The sequence below is a fragment of the Phyllobates terribilis genome, unplaced genomic scaffold (genome assembly GCF_046119375.1).
Source record: "Phyllobates terribilis strain yellow unplaced genomic scaffold, ASM4611937v1 Scaffold_13__5_contigs__length_258822181, whole genome shotgun sequence".
NCBI classification, from domain to species: Eukaryota; Metazoa; Chordata; class Amphibia; order Anura; family Dendrobatidae; genus Phyllobates; species Phyllobates terribilis.
Genome location: NW_027362773.1, coordinates 27196191 through 27216617, shown reverse-complemented (window position 1 = coordinate 27216617; position 20427 = coordinate 27196191). Strand labels below are relative to the sequence as shown.

At 44.7% G+C, this 20427-nt stretch overlaps 1 protein-coding gene across 4 annotated transcripts in view; it reads right to left on the bottom strand.

The window, feature by feature from the left end:
- Positions 1-10351: 10351 nt before the first annotated feature.
- Positions 10352-20427, bottom strand: part of DAGLA (diacylglycerol lipase alpha) — a 45576-nt gene continuing 35500 nt past the window's right edge. For all 4 annotated transcript variants that reach the window (XM_073657976.1, XM_073657979.1, XM_073657977.1 and 1 more), the window contains exon 20: positions 10352-19579. In XM_073657976.1, the coding sequence (XP_073514077.1) occupies positions 18658-19579 (922 nt within the window). In that variant the 3' untranslated portion in view covers positions 10352-18657. The remainder of the gene's footprint in view (positions 19580-20427) is intronic.

Genomic DNA, 20427 nt, shown 5'->3' with positions numbered 1-20427 from the left:
CCGCTGTATAGGCTCCATAGACTTGGCTCCACCGCCTCTGTACCGCTGTATAGGAGCCATAGACTTGGCTCCACCGCCTCTGTACCGCTGTATAGGAGCCATAGACTTGGCTCCACCGCCTCTGTACCGCTGTATAGGAGCCATAGACTTGGCTCCACCGCCTCTGTACCGCTGTATAGGAGCCATAGTCTTGGCTCCACCGCCTCTGTACCGCTGTATAGGAGCCATAGACTTGGCTCCACCGCCTCTGTACCGCTGTATAGGAGCCATAGACTTGGCTCCACCGCCTCTGTACCGCTGTATAGGCTCCATAGACTTGACTCCACCGCCTCTGTACCGCTGTATAGGCTCCATAGACTTGGCTCCACCGCCTCTGTACCGCTGTATAGGAGCCATAGACTTGGCTCCACCGCCTCTGTACCGCTGTATAGGAGCCATAGACTTGGCTCCACCGCCTCTGTACCGCTGTATAGGAGCCATAGACTTGGCTCCACTGCCTCTGTACCGCTGTATAGGAGCCATAGTCTTGGCTCCACCACCTCTGTACCGCTGTATAGGAGCCATAGACTTGGCTCCACCGCCTCTGTACCGCTGTATAGGAGCCATAGACTTGGCTCCACCGCCTCTGTACCGCTGTATAGGAGCCATAGACTCTGCTCCACCGCCTCTGTACCGCTGTATAGGAGCCATAGAATTGGCTCCACCGCCTCTGTACCGCTGTATAGGAGCCATAGACTTGCCTCCACCGCCTCTGTACCGCTGTATAGGCTCCATAGCCTTGCCTCCACTGCCTCTGTACCGCTGTATAGGCTCCATAGACTTGGCTCCACCGCCTCTGTACCGCTGTATAGGCTCCATAGACTTGGCTCCACCGCCTCTGTACCGCTGGATAGGATCCATAGACTTGGCTCCACCGCCTCTGTATAGGATCCATAGACTTGGCTCCACCGCCTCTGTACCGCTGTATAGGATCCATAGACTTGGCTCCACCGCCTCTGTACCGCTGTATAGGATCCATAGACTTGGCTCCACCGCCTCTGTACCACTGTATAGGCTCCATAGACTTGGCTCCACCGCCCCTGTACCGCTGTATAGGCTCAATAGACTTGGCTCCACCGCCTCTGTACAGGATCCATAGACTTGGCTCCACCGCCTCTGTACCGCTGTATAGGCTCCATAGACTTGGCTCCACCGCCTCTGTACTGCTGTATAGGCTCCATAGACTTGGCTCCACCGCCTCTGTACTGCTGTATAGGATCCATAGACTTGGCTCCACCACCTCTGTACTGCTGTATAGGCTCCATAGACTTGGCTCCACCGCCTCTGTACTGCTGTATAGGCTCCATAGACTTGGCTCCACCGCCTCTGTACTGCTGTATAGGCTCCATAGACTTGGCTCCACCGCCTCTGTACTGCTGTATAGGCTCCATAGACTTGGCTCCACCGCCTCTCCATACTAGGGACATGCAGCCTCTGTGCACTCCTTTACAGGCTCCATAGACCCTGCCTAAGAGCGCCCGCAGACAAGCGGATGAACATTTTCATCATATTTCCATCCATGTTCCATCTGTGTGTCCGTTTCTAACGTCTGTGTGAGATCCATGTGCTATCCGTATGTGATCCATTTTCATACAAGTACATTAAAAAATGTACAAGGTTCCAAGGTTTATAATAGAAAATGTATCCGTAAAGAATGGATGCCGCTCTGATGGCCCGTGTGGGATGCTATATTTTTTTTTTGCACCCATAGACGTGAATGTGTGAGTCTGATCCGAGACTATAAGTGAAAGCAGTACATGCTGTGAATTTCTCATGGACAGTCGGACCGAGAAAAAAAATTGTTCATCTGAACAGCAGTATTGAATAACATGGATCAGTGCGCTGTCCGATTAAACATCAGATAGCACACATCTGATTTATACGCTTGTCGGTAGGCACCCTCACAGCGACCCCACACTAAGCTGTCACACTGCCTCTGTGCACTGTCATACAGTCTCTGCAGAATTGGCTCAATATCTGCTCCATACTTGCTAGTCGCAAAGCCTCTGTGCATAGCCATGCAGGTTCTGTAGCCCCTGCTCTGCATATGCTCAATACTAGGGAGTCACACAGGCTCCATGGACATGGCTTTGCAGTATGAATGAGCCCTTAAGGAGTTGTCCAAGTAGTGGACAACTTCTTTATCATCCCCCACGCTTGGCCTTGATAAAATAAAGCCTATACTCCCCTCCCGTGCTGGCGCCGTTCCAGTGGTGTCAGCACTCATGGTCACGGGGATCTCGTGCTGTTGTTGTGACACGTGACCTCGGCACCCAATCAGGGCTGGTGTCACTGTCTCTGCCGCCTATCAAATTGATCAAGAAGAGGAAGTCATAGATCAGCTGCAGCCCGGACTTCCTCTCCATGCTCGATTTTTGCAAGGCGAGGACAGGGACACCAGCGCTGATAGGGCGTTGGAATCACACGTCACAACAACCGCACGAGAGTTCCGGGACCATGACTGCCAACACCGCAGGAATGGCGGCAGTACGGGAGGGGAGTATAAGCTTATTTATTTTATTGGGGCCAAACATTTAAATCAAGAAGGGGTTGTCATAGTAGTGGAAAACTGCCAGTTTTATACATCAGTGTTTCACAGTTTGAGTAGGGACCACTATGTATGAACTGGTCATGGGTTTCCTTTCCCAAACTCAACAGCTTCATCAGCGTATACGAGGCTTTTGAGTTTGGATCAAAAAACCCCATGACCACGCTTGTGAGTTCCGTGCTCCTGAGCCCGCATCACAGATGGGGACCCAACATTGGACGTGCCAGTACGTCCAATGACGGGAAGGGGTTAACAGCTAAATTATAATATTCAATTTATTCATTTCATCTAGTTCTACTGATTTTTGCTCAATAATTGTGTGTACATTTTGTGTTAAAGGTGTTATTTTTATAACAAGAACCAACAAGTTAGACATTTGGATGTGTGAAAAAAAAATATTCCTGTGCCAAAATATTCCTGTGCTTACTGCATACGTAGCAGGGTCACATTGTGTACTATGTACATAGCAAAAGACCCCGGCTCTTACAGCCCCCCATCTGTGATCACATTGTGGCTGATGGGCTTATGACTTGACGTGCCCTGATGCTGGCGAGCTGTTATTGCCATGGCATTTAACAGGTTAACAGTTGGAGGCAGAGCTCTGCTTCACCAGCAGCAGTTAAGAGGCAGAACCTGGCTGTGACACACAGCCATTATGTGCCAGACATGATGCGGGCTCAGCCTGTGAGCCCGCTCCATACACCTGCTCCCGACTTGCAGATTTCGGCAATGAGTTCATATTGCCATTGATGTGATGTTCTCTTTTTTTTTTTTGGATATCAGACTGAATAGTAAAAATTTATCAGGTGCTTCCAACTTTTTTTTTTTTTTTCTTTTTAAAAGGCGTATACCATATGGGTTAATAATTTATATATTTTAGTAGATTGAAACTTTATAGACTCAGAGATAGAAAATATATATGTTATTTCTTCCTTTTTTGAACTGGGAATTTGGCAGGGGTTGATTCGATTTTTTTAAAAAACTTTTTTAGTCTTTTTAAATGAACTTATGAATGATTGATTGCTTGTTCGCTGTACCACTGTATATGGTCAAAATGATATTCTAATTTAGAGCCTGCAAAGGGGAAAACTGGTGAAAATGCAGAATACAAGACAAATAATGGACAAAGTGTCATTCCTCATGTACACACACAGGACAGCTTATTCTGAAAAGTTACTTGAACGTACAGTCTCCCTTTTAACAGCAGCAATCGGACTAAACTCTGGTCCCTTCCGTTCCAGACAGATTCCGGCTGGGTAACGCAGCCGCATTTGCTAGGTATGGTGCGAATGCAACTCCTGAGCCTGCTCCATACACGGAGACCCGATTAAGAACATACTATTTCACGCTACACTGGGAAGAGGTTAAAGGCCATGAACACTTTTTGACATGGGAAAAAATATATATTTTTTTCAAATAGATTGTTAGTTAAAAGAATATACACTGCTCCCCTTTGCAGTTTATTTCATTATACACTTTCAGACCCCCTGAAAAGCAGTTTGCAATGGGCTTCTAGACTTTCGAGATTTCTCGTGTGATTTTCTTTCCCAGCAATACAGGTAGAAGTGAGGACCGTGAGCACAGGGTTCAGCGGTCTTCACTAGCTCTCGTGTATCAGGATAGCTTTCTTCTTGGGAATGATTCTCTCTTTATGTACTTTTCTTTTGATCCAACAGCCCTGTTTCTCCGCTTTGCCTGCATACATTGGCTGCTTTCCCCCCTGTCCACTCACTGATCTGTGTTCAAGCCCCTCAGTGTTATCACTAAGGCCTCAATCAGCCATTTTTTCCTGCCTGTAACATACATGTATACCCATTATAGTCTATGGGTCTGTGTTTTTTCGCTGACTGCATGTCTGAACAAAATCATGCAGATCTGTCAGATTTTGATCCGATACATGAATTAAAATGGCACATTCAAGTATATGGCTCCATGAAGATCACGAACCTAGCACAGATGTCATGCATGGGCTGTCCATCTATAACATTGGAATGGGCAGGAGAAGCTTTGCTATTTTTTTTTTTTCTTGCATACAAGTAAATTACTGAAGGAACAATGATGGTAAAAACTAACACACTGAACAAATACTGATGAAAATGGGTCTATATTTTTTACCATATGTGAAAATCCCCCAGATATCTGAATGAGGTATAACACACAGAAGAGGGCGCGAGCAGAGCGCTGATAGATGTGTGTCATATTTTACAGACAAGCCAGCTAGGTTAAATACTTACACGTATGCCGCAGCAGCAAAATGATAATCTTTATTTAAAAAAAATAATCTTATTTATAAAGGTGCTTAATTTCAAAAGTAGACAGTCTTTAAAGGGAATCTGTCAGCAGGATTTCATCCCCAAACTAACTATATGCGCATGTAGCTCTGTCAAAGACAAGTTCAGCACGATCTTTACATGGCCAGTCCTTTCCTCCATTATTAAGAAATGAGCTGTTGAATAATTCATTTGCATATCAATTCAAAGAACTATTTGTAGACCTGAAACCTCCATCACTCCAGCTCTATTCCCCACCCAGCACTGCCTCCTTCTGCTTGACTGATAACTCCTATACCTGAAGTCACACAGCATAGAGGCTATCAGTCAAGCAGGAGGAGGCGGTGCTGGGTGGGGAATAGAGCTGGAGTGACGGAGGCTTCAGATCTATAAATACAATTATTTAGTCTCATTTGCATATCAATTCCTTCAACAGCTGATTTCTCAGTAATGGAGGAATGGACTGACCATGTCAAGGTATTACTGGATTTTTCTTTGGAAGAGCTACATGCGCATATAAATAGTTTGGGGGTGAAATCCTGCTGATAGATTCCTTTTAAGGCTGACATTTTTCAACAATTTGAGTCAATACAGGAGATTTATCAAAACTGGTAGTTAAAGTTGAGGAGTTTTGGAGTAGCTTTGAAAGGTAGATAAATCAGGATTCGGTAATGTATCCATCTTTTCAAAGTAGAAAAATCCCTTTATTTTACTCATCCTGTAGGACAAATCCATCACACATTTTTATTGTCTTCATATTCATAACATTCCTTCAGCTGGGCATTTTTTTCCATTTATATACAATCATTCTGTGCCAGATTGTGTTATACTCATCCTATAGTAAAAAGGGATAGATTTGTTATTGTTATATCCATACTGCAGTATTTTGTACGGTTCCAACAAGACCGTCACATACACAAGTTAGTAAACATTTAACTATGAGGTATAGCATTATTGTAAGATATGATTTCCCTGAATGCCTACAAGGAAATGCATCTTATTTCTTTAGTATCTTTGTGTCTTTTTTAAGTTCATTTCACTTTGTCCATGATTAATATCGTAATTCAAATTGCAATACCCTGGTTTGACCAGTAGGTCTCCTCACCCAAACTAGCTGCCTCATTTATGCCTACGAGGCAGTTTGTTCAGATCAGGAGACCTTCCTGGCAGCCAGGTATTGTATTCCAAGCACGGACCATACATCATGGACGTATGATTCCAGTCTAAAGGCTGAATCTGCAGTGAGGATTTTGACTACAAGATTCAGCGTAGTAGATCAGCTGATATGTTAGGTCGGAGGCAACTAACACTGCTGTCCATTCTATCTGATCTAATACTGGAGATATCAGGGGTGCTGAGGTAAGAAGAGGCTGCTCACACTGCTGTTCACTATGTCTAACTATCACTGGAGATATCAGTGGTGCTGATTTAAAAAGACGCTGTTCACACTGCTGCCCACCCTATCTAATGTAATACTCGAGATACCAGGGGTACTGAGGTAAGAAGAGGCTGCTCACACTGCTGTCCACCCTATCTGATCTAATACTGTAGATACCAGGTGTGCTGAGGTAAGAGGCTGCTCACACTGCTGTCCACCCTATCTGATCTAATACTGTAGATACCAGGTGTGCTGAGGTAAGAGGCTGGTTACACTGCTGTACACCCTGTCTATCTAATGTAATACTGGAGATACCAGGGGTGCTGAGGTAAGAAGAGGCTGTTCACACTGCTGTCCACCATATCTGATCTAACACTGGAGATACCCGGAGTGCTGAGGTAAGAAAAGGCTGCTTAAACTGCTGTACACACTGTCTTTCTGAACGAGGAGTACACAGTATAGGCATCTCCATGTCACGGCACTAAGGAGTCCTACCGCTTATGCTAACTGGTACCTGTCTTATTAACTTTCTTGAACAAGTTGCTGTCAGTATTACAAGGTAGGAGCCATTTTAATTGTATAGTGATTACCTCCCTAGACAACTCAATTATGATTTGTTAATTAAAAGTACTTTAATAGCCTCTTCAAAGAAACAGAGGACTGAAACTCTAATGCCACAATTTGGATGTAACAATCCTATATGACTTAAGAGAAGAAGCCCAGCCCTCCTGCTTTTCACTACTGAGGAGAAAAGACCCCCCCCCCCCCCTCCCGAAACACGTCTGCAATGGAGAGTTTGGTTTGGCTTCTTATCTTATGTTGTGTGGAAAGGCCCTTTAAAGGGTCAATACTGAGTTTTAGGATTGCTAGCTCTAATAGGTGGCACTAGAGTCCTGTCCTGCTCCTCTGCGAAGAGGCTATTTGCATATTTAAATTTCCAAAGAAGCATTTAAGTCTCCTTACACCAACATGGCACTTTCCAGAAGGAAAAAACTTTACCACTTACACCTTAAAATTATTTAGGAATTTGTTTACAAATTACATTTTCTATAGGTATTTATATTTTTCTATTCTCAGAGAACACCTTTAAAAAAGAGGGAACAAAACGGGAAACCCTTTCATGAATGTTCATAAGCAGTCATTTAGTGTCACAAAGTTGGCCACTTTCTAGGTAAATTTCCTGACAGAAGTTGAGGCACACGAGTCTTTGCATGTTACTCCAGCTCTGTAATCCAAGATCGCCAATGGCACATGTATGGCAAACATTAGCGACAATGTTCTCCACCTCCAAGGTATGCAATCATGGGACTCCTACTTTGGCTGTATCTGGCACCAGCCATGAACGGTAAGTGAACATGCATGAAGCTGCCAGTCTGATGGCCACGTTTTCTATGTTGATATGAATGAAAATGTAAAGAGGTAGTAAAGGATTTGGTGAAAGAGTTAAATCATGACTACAATATTGGATAAATGTATTTTCTGCATGTAATAATGTTTTGCCAGGAAAAACAGCAAGAATTTGACTACATACACAGCATAATTTACAAGCCAAGGATTAGGTTGTATGGACAATTACAAGGGGCCCTCCATTCAAGATCCCCTTTATTACTCGAGGAGCTTTCAGTCTTCGCTTCTCACCCTGATGGACTCAGGATATTCATGTATTATTACCTGACAGCTATTAATGTGTATGGCCACATCACACAGTTATTACCAGATTTTACCAAATCTGCACAGGAAATGAACATCAGACTGTAAATCACAGAAAAATCGGCTGTTCGGGAACATTGTTATCAGACAACCTATATATATGGTCACTGTCATTTTAGCAAACTTTGTACGAATCAGTAGTACAAGTGAATATAAGAACCTTTGTAATAGATCTCAAAGAGATCTGCTCTTTCTCCACTTAAGAGCCACTTCCCCCCCTCCCCTCAACCTCCTGAACTCACCACCCACTCTGACTAAAACAGAATTGAGCTGTTTTTTTTTTTCAGAGAAAGACCAATTGCCAGCACAGTTAGGTTGCAGAGCATATTGAAATATATGGAAAAGGGAGGATGGAGGAGGAGCACTCTGCACAGTGAGAAACCAGGAAAATCAAGCTGCAGCTTCTATCGAATTTTACTCCAGTGCTGGATTCACAGCCACACAGATCAGTACTTCTATATAATGTAACAATTATTTTGGAAGAATATTAGACTTGGGAAAGTAATTGATTCCAATGAATAAAAATAATTACTAAACGGGCATGAGACCCTCTAGTGCAGGGGTCTCAAACTCAGCTGGGCATATGGGTCGCACACGGAAAAATATTTAATTTGGGGGGCCGCATTATTTGCATGACAAAGTGACATTTTTAGTGATACCATTTTATTTTCTATACACCTTTTGAACTGGTCCTCATCTTGCAGACATGGTCTCCCATCCAGGTCCCCTATATTGCAGACATGGTCTCCCATCCAGGTCCCCCATATTGCAGACATGGTCCCCCATATTTCAGACATGGTCCCCCATCCAGGTCCCCCATATTGCAGACATGGTCCCCCATATTGCAGACATGGTCTCCCATCCAGGTCCCCCATATTGCAGACATGGTCCCCCATATTTCAGACATGGTCCCCCATCCCAGTCCTTATTTTGCTGACATGTCCCCCCCCATACTGCGCACCGTGTCCCCGTCCCCCCATACTGCGCACAGGGTCCCCATCCCCCCATACTGCGCACAGGGTCCCCATCCCCCCATACTGCGCACAGGGTCCCCATCCCCCCATACTGCGCACAGGGTCCCCATCCCCCTATACTGCGCTCAGGGTCCCCATCCCCCTATACTGCGCTCAGGGTCCCCGTACCCCATACTGCGCTCAGGGTCCCTGTCCTCCCATACAGCGCACAGATCCCCTGCACCTGTGGCCCGCAGGCACATAGACCCCATAACTATCGCGGCTCTCTCCAGCAGCCGCCAGCAGCTCTATAGTGCAGTGTATTGCCGCGCAGAGACCGTCTCTCTGCACACAGCAATACCAGTGCCAGCCACCGGCCTATCAGAGGCCAGCAGCTGACATTTGCGCAGTGACGTCATACGCCGCTTCGCTGGGTCGCAGATGTCAGCTGCTGGCCTTTGATAGGCCGGCGGCTGGCCTTGGTATTGCTGTGTGCAGAGAGACGGTCTCTGCACGGCAATACACTGCATTACAGCGCTGATGTCGGCGGTTGTTGGAGAGAGCCGCGATCGTTAGGGGTCTATGTGCCTGTGGGCCGCAAGAAGCAGCCGGAGGGGCATGCGGCCCGCGTGTTTGAGACCCCTGCACATTGCGAGGTGGTTTAAATTGTGGGTCTTATACCCTTTTAGTATACAGTATTATGTTTTCCATGCTGCTGCTTCTATCTTTGTGCTACAGAGAATGAAGAATAGGAATTCCTCATGATTCTCTGTACTTCGTATGGAAGACAAGGCAGAGAGTCTCCATGCACCAGCTCAGAGACAACTGAATATTCGAGTATCAGGATTCCGCTTTCCTGATGATAATCCCTAGTGGCTTCAGTTATACATTTTGAGAAATTGTGACATTTTGCCTTTAAAGGGCTTGGCTTGTCCACTACTTGGCAACCCTTTCTCAATTCCCATGTTTCCCCCAATTATATTTATATTCTTCAACTACCTCCAGTGCCGGCGCCATTCCAGCGGCATCGGCACCATCTCTCCTGTGGCTCGCATGACATTGTTAAGTCTCGCAATCTCTAGTTTAGTATTGTGTCTAGCCTTCTAATTTCAGTCTCCAGTTCCTGCAAACTTCCCCAGACTGTTCTTGCTCCTTACGCTTACAGGATTTACTTCTACCGTTTGAGGCTCCTACTCCCAAGGACATTATCTACTACTTTGCCGTGTCCCTCTCGTGCTCTTCTAGCCATTGGATTTCAGCTGTGCTTCACCAGTATTATAACAAAGAGGTTGAAAGGTTTGAAAAATGTAGTATACAAGTTATAGGATAGCGTTATTCTTCATGTACACTCGACAGCGCATTCTGAAAAGTTATCTGAAACAGGAGCGCTTTAGGAATAATTTAAATCTATCACTGTTCCACAACAGAAATAAAAACTCAACAAGCCAAATAGTAAGTTTCATTTTTTTTAATTAATCTTCAGTGCCATTCCAAAATGCAACTTTTTTTTTTTTCTTTAGTGTTGACAGTGAGTCAGGAATTGGGGGGGAAGACCCCATCCTATAACTTGGCAGGCTCACCATAGAGGTTATAAAAACAATGGTCCATATTACAGGGATCACACGCAGGCATAGTGTTAAAAGTATCGCAACGATAAAATGGCCTTGAATTAATATGCAGGCAGGAGGTCTGGTAACAAACAGATGAGGGAGATGTGAGTAAATACTACCACAAAACCTTCAGAATCCATTGTGTGGGAAAATATAGCATTAGTTTCATTGACAGACTAATCTTTTTTTTTGCAGTTATTAAAACATAAAAAGAATGATTCTGTGCAAATTACCATTTAAAGAGCGGTGTAAAACACGACTGTTATTCAAACCAACCTATTAGACATCAAACTAATCAAAGCTAATCCATGTCACAGGCTATTACAAGTCAGACGGCAACTTAAAGCGACTGTCCAGTTGGGCACTTAATAGGGATAAGTCTGGAGAATTCACGATACTCACTGCATACATCAATAGATCAATCCCTTACATCTGATATACTTAGTTTGAATATCCATATCAGAAAAGCGATATATTCCTTTTGTAAAGTGACAGCTCCTCAAGGTCCCTCCTCCCTGCGGCTGCTGCTGAAGTCTCACACTGCTCAGTACAAACTGCAGCTGTCAGACTGGGTGGGCAGAGACTGAATACACTTGAACTCTTCCACTCTTTAGCTCACCTGATTATAAGATTTATGCAGCCATTCCGATTTCAAAATAAGTACACCAGCCTCATTAGGCTTACAATCTAGTTATCGTAATAATTTATGCAGTTTATATTTTCGAATATGATGAATGCTCCGTTTTAAACATAATGAGGCATATTTATAAATAGTGTCTCATTCTTAGGTTTAAAATGTGCAGGATTTATCAAAGTGGTTCATATTAAGACTGTCTAGACCAAGTTTACATCACCTATTAATTTTCTTACTTTGTGGCAGAAATTTATGGCAAATATTTGGCACATTTTTTCGCACATGGGGTGGCACGGTAGGCTATGCCTATTATTTCCAGAGAAACTACTTCGCTTTGTTGGACAAAGTGCAAAAAGTGCCTAAAACACACAATACACACTCATCTGTCAGGTCTGATAACGCTATTAACATGACAAAGCCAGAAGCTCGCTGGAAAAATAAAGCTAGTTTTCTTCCAGTTGCCGAACTTTCAGTAGAGCGACCGGGCACCTTCATAACGCTATTAACCCTATATCTGTAGATAAACACTTATCAGAACTGACAGGTCTCCCTCAACTGTAAAATCCAAAAAGATAATTTTTATAATTTGTATAAAACACGGTCAGGAGAAGATACAACAGCAAGTGGTCAGCAGGTTGCCTAGGACAGTTTCGCGCACACTGCGCTCTCTCAAGTGTGTAATTCCCTCTCTTGGGAAAGCGCAGTGTGCGCGAAACGGCCATATTGTCTCCTGACTGTCTTATATAGATTAAATAAATATCATCAAGGATTTTAAAGTAACAGCGCGAGTGCCAACAGTGGATTAGATTGTTGCTTTTGAATCCTGAGCTCCACCAGTGAGTTAAGCCACCAATTCCCGTGACTGGAGCTTCATGAATTTGTGCGGTAGTGCCGACCACGTTTCTTTCTGAACAATTTTTATGGAAATTACTCCAGAATATTAGTCCATTTAGCTTGATAAATATGCCTCACCATGTTAGTCAGTACCTATAAATGATGTTAAATTGCTTATTGATCTCCAAATCTTGCCACTTGGCAACTTTTTACCTTAGTTTCTTTAGGCAGAGCTGTGACTACCACAGACTTCCTATAGACACTGTAGTTAAACTGTAGTCGAAGACGCACCTTCCGTCATTAATGGGTCAGACAGCTCTCTTTCCCCCACCGGCAGCTCCGCCTACCTTGGAGAAGCCGCCATGTATAAGCCAATTTTACAAACTCACCGGGAAGTCAGGTGAGACTGGAGAGTCGCTTTAAGAACTGCTATTGTTCCGTTCTTTATAGTATAAGAGGACAGGCATGTTATATATTCATCATATTCATCTCGAAGGGCCATACCAATAACCATGCTGTAAGTAGTGCAGGAACTATCAAGAAGGTACTTTTATTACGCAGAGATGAAGGGTTGTCCTGTAAGGAATCCTATCCACGGTGGCAAGACACTTCATAGGGTTTCCAATGATTAAAATAAATTAACCCATTACCTATAAACAGTTATATGTGAGAGTTACTATCAACTATAGAAATCAAACTGCCTCATGCTTTGGCAATGACAATATTAGATTGTGGATAAGAAAACCCACAAAGTGCCAGGTACTATGCTACTGGCCCCAATGGCACGGCATAGGACATGGACCATCAAACCAAAACGGGACATGCTGCGGCAAGAAGGACAACACGACACAAGCGTTAAGTTGTTCATCACTTCAGTCCTCGATGATGACGACTCTACGCTACCACTAGTTGTGAATTCATGCAGCAATATCTCCTGGTGGGCTGGAGGTTGGAGAAGCACAGTAGTAGAAGACGAGCCTATCTACTGTATCTAGGTTAATAGGTCCATTAATGAAAATAGATGGCACAGATTATTGTTTGGCACAGTCTGACATTCAAATGAAACAAAAGGTATATTACCACCAAATGTTTCACTGCCCGGGAGGCTTTCAAATTAAACCTCCCATCTCTGTATCTTTATTTGTGGTTGAATGATGCAATGAAATATATACAGCCTGAAAGACGGAGGGGGATTGTACACCCACCCAGGGCATGGAGCAGCCCGTCCCTTTTTTACAGTCTGTATAGAATATACAAGAACATATGTATATATTTATATATTTATAGGATATGCTATATCTTTTATATGCTTTCTTTACAATATTAAGTTTTGTATTTTTTTACATAAACTACAAATGATGCTGGGCAATGGCACAAAACACAGCAGCGGGTGGTGGGGGGACTAGAACATGCACAATAGCTTGCCTCTTAGCAAGATGTCAGTCCCTCTGTGCCCTGCAAGATGGCATCAGCCTATAAACAGTGACAAGAAGGCAAGGGCTTAGAGGAAGGAGCTGGGCTTCGAGGTCCTTGGAAATTAAGGCATTCTTATTTGCACGGAAAGAAATCAGCCAACTCTCCTGAAATCAATAGCCCATAAGGCACTCAGGTAGAGGGTTCAAAGAAAACCCCTCATATTGTAAGAGATGCCCTGAGTGCCCGCTGCCCTGACGGTGACATAATGCTAGGGCACCAGCTTTCCTATTAATATTACATACACAAGATGGCACAGTGAGATGGAATGACATCCAAAGGTGCAAGTAGAGCACGTGGGCCAAAGAGCCCTCAAGGTTTGTCAAGTCAATATCTTATTGTGAGCTTGGCAAAAACTGAGGCTAAATTGCTCAGGTCCCAAGGAGGCACAAGCTAACCAGAATTTGTACCCCTTCCGAAACAAAACAACAAAAAAAATCAGCAGGGTCACGATTCGTGGTTGGTGGCAAAAACGTGCATTTGGAAACACTGGATACAGAGTAAAACTAACACTTTCAAGAAGTCGTCCCAACTGTGCAAAGGACGTAAACTAACTCCAGTGTTACGATGTCCCTGCCGGGCCAGAGAGCGAGGCATGGAGAAGATAACTCATTGGAAAACCACAACAACAAGGCCGACAAACAGAAAACATGTATGTAACAAGGGATAATAAATAGACAAATAAAAAGGCATTAATGTTCGGAAACACCACAGGAAAAAAAACTGTAAAACCAGGTAGGGGGTTGGGACTTCAGTGCAACTTGTAGGCCATTGTAGCCTTCCTAGGACGCCTCAGCCCCAACAATTCAGACACATGAAGGCATCTTCCAAAAAGGATCTGTTATGTGAACGACGTACCATGCTATGAACGGTGTGACGAGAGGGACAACATGGCTCTTCTCTGCAAGGAGAGCGAGGAATTGGGAGTCACATCCTTCCCATACAAAAAGATATCAAGAAGACTTTGGATTTATAACCCATTGCTGCTAGAAAAGTCTCAATTACATAAAAGTGCCTACCACAATGGCTGCCAGGCTTACTACTTGCCAACCCCACTGCCTCTAAGCAAAGGAAATGATGCCATTCCAGATGGCACGACACATCTTGGCACTTTATATCCCCCCATTTACATTGCAGTAGAAAAACTTTGCCTCCAACGTCCTTGTTAAAACTTATACAACAGGTTAATAATATCTGGCGCGTACAGCTCCGTCCCATACAGATACACCCGGCACGCATAGCTCGTACAGCTCCGTCCCATACAGATACACCCGGCACGCATAGCTCGTACAGCTCCGTCCCATACAGATACACCCGGCACGCATAGCTCGTACAGCTCCGTCCCATACAGATACACTCGGCACGCATAGCTCGTACAGCTCCGTCCCATACAGATACACCCGGCACGCATAACTCGTACAGCTCCGTCCCATACAGATACACTAGGCACGTATAGCTCGTACAGCTAAGTCCCATACAGATACACCAGGCACGTATAGCTCATACAGCTCCGTCCCATACAGATACACCTGGCACGTATAGCTTGTACAGCTCCGTCCCATACAGATACACCTGGCAAGTATAGCTCGTACAGCTCTGTCCCAGATACACCTGGCACGTATAGCTCGTACTGCTCCGTCCCATACAGATACAACCGGCACGTATAGCTCGTACAGCTCTGTCCCATACAGATACAACCGGCACGTATAGCTCGTACAGTTCCATCCCATACAGATACACCTGGCAAGTATAGCTCATACAGCTCTGTCCCATACAGATACACCTGGCACGTATAGCTTGTACAGCTCCGTCCCATACAGATACACCTGGCACGTATAGCTCGTACTGCTCCGTCCCATACAGATACAACCGGCACATATAGCTCCGTCCCATACAGATAAACCCGGCACGTATAGCTCGTACAGCTAAGTCCCATACAGATACACCAGGCACATATAGCTCATACAGCTCCGTCCCATACAGATACACCTGGCACGTATAGCTCGTACAGCTCCGTCCCATACAGATACAACCGGCACGTATAGCTCGTACAGCTCCGTCCTATACAGATATACCTGGCACGCATAGCTCATACAGCTCCGTCCCATACAGATACACCTGGCACGTATAGCTCGTACAGCTCCGTCCCATACAGATACAACCGGCACGTATAGCTCGTACAGCTCAGTCCTATACAGATATACCTGGCACGTATAGCTCGTACAGCTCTGTCCCATACAGATACACCTGCCGCGTATAGCTCGTACAGCTCCATCCCATACAGATACACCTGGCACGTATATAGCTCGTACAGCTCCATCCCATACAGATACACCCGGCACGTATAGCTCGTACAGCTCGGTCCCATACAGATACACCCGGCATGTATAGCTCGTACAGCTCTGTCCCATACAGATAAACCCAGCACGTATAGCTAGTACAGCTCCGTCCCATACAGATACACCCGGCACGTATAGCTTGTACAGCTCCATCCCATACAGATACACCTGGCACTTATAGCTCGTACAGCTCCGTCCCATACAGATACATCCGGCACTTATAGCTCGTACAGCTCCGTCCCATACAGATACATCCGGCACTTATAGCTCGTATAGCTAAGTCCTATACAGATACACCTGGCACGTATAGCTCGTACAGCTCCGTCCCATACAGATATACCTGGCACGTATAGCTCATACTGCTCCGTCCCATACAGACACAAACGGCACGTATAGCTCGTACAGCTCCGTCCCATACAGATACAAACGGCACGTATAGCTCCGTCCCATACAGATACAAACGGCACGTATAGCTCGTATAGCTCCGTCCCATACAGATACAACCGGCACGTATAGCTCGTACAGCTCCATCCCATACAGATAAACCCAGCACGTATAGCTAGTACAGCTCAGTCACATAAATAAGCGGTTCAGTCACTCAACAGGTAAAATTTCCACATGAATCGCTCCTTTAGGACATCTACTGCCATGAACAACAAGATGGTGTCTGGTAATTGGCAAACTGTGAGTTGATCAAAGGGTAAACTTAATCATATGTCTTAAAAAAAAAAAAACTGGGTGTCACAGCGAGAATGATCTTTATATCTACCATTGCTTGCTGTGAACTTGTTGAATGTCAGTCAAAGCTGCAGATTTTTGACAGTATCAGCTGAGGATTGGGCATCTTGAATTTTAACATGCCCGATCTTTTATTCTTAAGGCAGATAAGGTGCCTCAAGAGGGTATCTGGCAGCAGCTTACTTCTCTCACCTTATTGGGAACACATGCACACTCGGCTGAGCCAGTTAAGCCGTCACTGAAGATATATTTGCACCTTTTAAATGTATTCCCATCACAGATCTAACCACAATGTACAATAGATGCAGATCCCACCTCTCGGACCCAAGATGTTGAAAACGGGGTTCTGTCTTGCGCTGCTGTGCATATGAGGGGGCACCACATGCGAGGCTATTGACTTGCACAGTACGTGGTGACACTGTGTATAGACAGTGGGTAAGCTGTAATAAGTGGAAAGCCACTCAACTTTGTGTGCTGTGCAAGACGATTGGCACAACACTACAGTAGGGCATTTCTGGGCTTCGAACACCTGCTGCGCCAATGCAGAATGGTCCTCCTGTCCCTGGCTAGTACTGGGGGCGGATAGACCAATAAAGCATCCAAATGGTCATGAGTATGTTCAGTCATCCGTCCAGTGCTACATAGGAAGGAGTATTATAAAGTGAGGACTGTCGTGACAAATTGAAGAACAACGCGTTTCACGCCTCCTTTAGATGAGTGCCGAATGCATCGTTCTCTATATTAAACAGTTTTTTTGCACAACCTGCACTTGACTATTCAGGTGCTGCCTAGGAAGGAGTATTCCAAGTGAACAGGATTGTGACCATTTGGATATTGACTTTTATAGGAGTTCTGGAAAAAGGCAAATAAGGATGGTCAGCAATTTTAGGAAATCCCAGAGAAGTGAATAAAAAGCAGTGCAAACACAGCCTCCTCTCCATTACAGCTGTGCATGGTGGAGCCCTATTTTGGAGATGGCTAAGATCCAATAGGTGGGACCTGCATGTATCAGTTTGCATACCCTATGGATATGCCATAAGTGCTTTAGATGAGTGGAGGACGTACAACCTGGCAGTGATGCCAATCAGACATGGACTTGTCTTGTAAACGGGATCAATTAGAAAATCTGGTTGCCCAAAAAAAATTGTTCTGATTGCATAAAAAGGGCTCTCGATCTATACATTATCATAAAATACGCAATCTACTCGGACAGCAGGGCAACTAGTGTTTCATCGGGACGCGTAGGCAAAGTAATTAAAGCCTGGTGATCACATACAGGTGATATAGGACAAGCAGAAATCCCTGGGTAATCTCACGTCTAGCGGGATCTACAGGATCTCCGTATTAATGTACACGGGATCTGAGGATGAGAAAAGTCTCGGTTACACATGTTTATGGCTGCCTTTAAAGGGAAACACTGATACAACTCAGGTTAGGAACTGTAACCATATATGTTCCTGCAATGGCACAATTACAAACAGATCTACACATTACTTCCCCACTACTTCAGGAATACTGGCGACCGATCCAGTTTACAGACTAGAAGGATAAATGATGTCTACCTTAGACCAAGCATGGTTTCCATTCTCCTCTCACACTATCATCTTTTTGCTTTAACATGGCAAAAAAAAATTCGGTAAGTAATGAAGGCAGAAGGGTGTCCTTGTTGGCCTCAGTTGGCACTGTAGCTACACCTCATATGCGTATTTTGTAACAGTAAGACCTAATATAAATACCTAAGGGCAAACAGAGGTAAAACAGCTCTGAAAGCCTCCGCAGTTCATCTGAACACTCATCAAGCAGGTTTGGCAAGTCATTTTGGCTGGTAAAAGACAAGCCATGCAAGACTGCCAATGTGGTGGCATCTTCTTAGTGCAATGTATCACTTTCCTTGGTTTGTGATCGTCACAAAAAAAGGTCTGAAAAATCCCTTTCAGCTGCCGCAAAGTCTGTAACACAGTGGTGCCACAGGCATAAAAATTGATGGCGGGAGGGCAGCTCTCCCTCCGACTCAATTACCACAGGTAACTAAGCTCTGGCTTATCTCTTCCTATTGTAAGCTTGCATTAATCTACTCCTAAAGCTGCATTTCCATCAAAGATCCTCTCCTCAATTGTCTATGTGCGATTAGCTAGAGAGCAGAGATGAGTAGTTCTTCCTGTTTGCCGTGAGTGGGTCCTGTCGGTGTGGCAGTCCGGGTGGGATCGGGGGTCAGGCACTCCTGGCTGCTCATACCTGTCGGTGTAAGGTCCATGAGCTCACCTGAGGAGCTAAGGGGAAAAGAGGCAGAAACAGATATGCCAGATGAGGGATCTGCCGAACCAGCAAAAAGACGAGGAGGCTTGGGCACTAGGTTTGGCTCGAATTGTGCTCTTAGTAGTATCTCTTGATCACTTACAGACTTGGGAATTTCACGGTCTGTTCCATCTGACACCATCATGTGATAAAGATCTTGCAGGGATCCACTTTTACTGTCTAAATTGAAAAGACTGTCTATAAATTCTGCAAATTCTAGCACCTGTGGGCTTGGGACTTCAGTGAGGCGTCCATTCTGCAAAGCCAGCTCTTCCTGTGCTGGGGTCTGCACCCTGGTGGTCTCTGCTCCTGCTGTCGCTTCTTCATCCCAGGGTGGTAAATCTCCTGGTGAGGAACGACCACTGTTATGGATAATCTCCGTGTGCTGGCTCTCTTGAGAGTGCTTAGAAAGGGCATCTGCCCCCAGTAGCTCAGTGCGGGAGCTCAGGGACGGATTCTCCTCTGGAATGGTGGGGTCAATGAAGAAGCAGTGCGACTCATCCCGCTCCAAAACAGCCCGCAAACTGGGTGAACCACGGATACTTCGGAAACCAGAAGAACGCCTGGAGTCAAAGCTGTAGACGGACTCGTTGTCAGAGAGGCTCTCCATTGTGGCTAATGGTGCTCTGCGGTCTTGCAGCGACACTGCCAGGCAATCCTTGGTGCTCATTAACAGAAGCTCAACCGGATCCTTCAGCACCGGCGATAGGAGACGGGAGTCATAAAATCCCTCAAGGCTGATTTCAGACTGCTTACTCCTACAGAGGTTTGGGCAACACAAGAAGAACATCAATACAAAGATGGACAGAAATAGAAATGGCAAAGAAAAAGATAAATGCAGATCCAAATTCAGACCTCGTCCTGGCTGACTAATGTGCAGCTCTAGCCAGGACCTCCACAAACCACTGGAAATTTTAGTTTTCTCTACAGTTATTTAAGGGGTTGTACAGCACCTCTCATTTCAGCATTAGGCTTTTAAAGACCATGCTGAGGCATGCTGGGGGGGACAGTAGGCAAAAAAAAAAACAGCTAGATGCCCGGCAGGCTTGGTGCATGTGTCCTATTCTAATTTGTAAGACACAAAATAGAAAACCCTTATTTATTATTTGGAAGAAATACATAAAAACAACTTTTAAATCATATTTGAAAGCAAAATTTTATTTTTCTATATGAATTGGACAAAAATTAACATTACAGTCCATTTATTCACTAAATTCAATGCAATCGTGTGTTATCAAGTATGAAGGAAGAGATATCTATCACAGTACTATGCAAAAGTTTTATGCAGGTGTGGAAAGAAATAGTGTAAAGTAAGAATGCTTACAAAAATAGAAATATTAAATTGTTAATTTTTATCAATTCAAAAATCAAAAAGCAACGTGAATGAACAAAAGAGAAATCCAAGGACGCAGTCAGACGGCCGTATAAAATCGGAGCGAGATTGGAACGCAGTCCAGGGACTGGCTAGCGGCTCTCCCGACCCGAGCGAGATAGCTGCACAGAAATGTATGAAGCTGTCAAGCTTTATTAGAGAAAGCCACCGGCCAGTCCGTGATCTGTGGTCCGATTTATATGGCTGTCTGACTGCGTCCCAAGGCAAATCAAT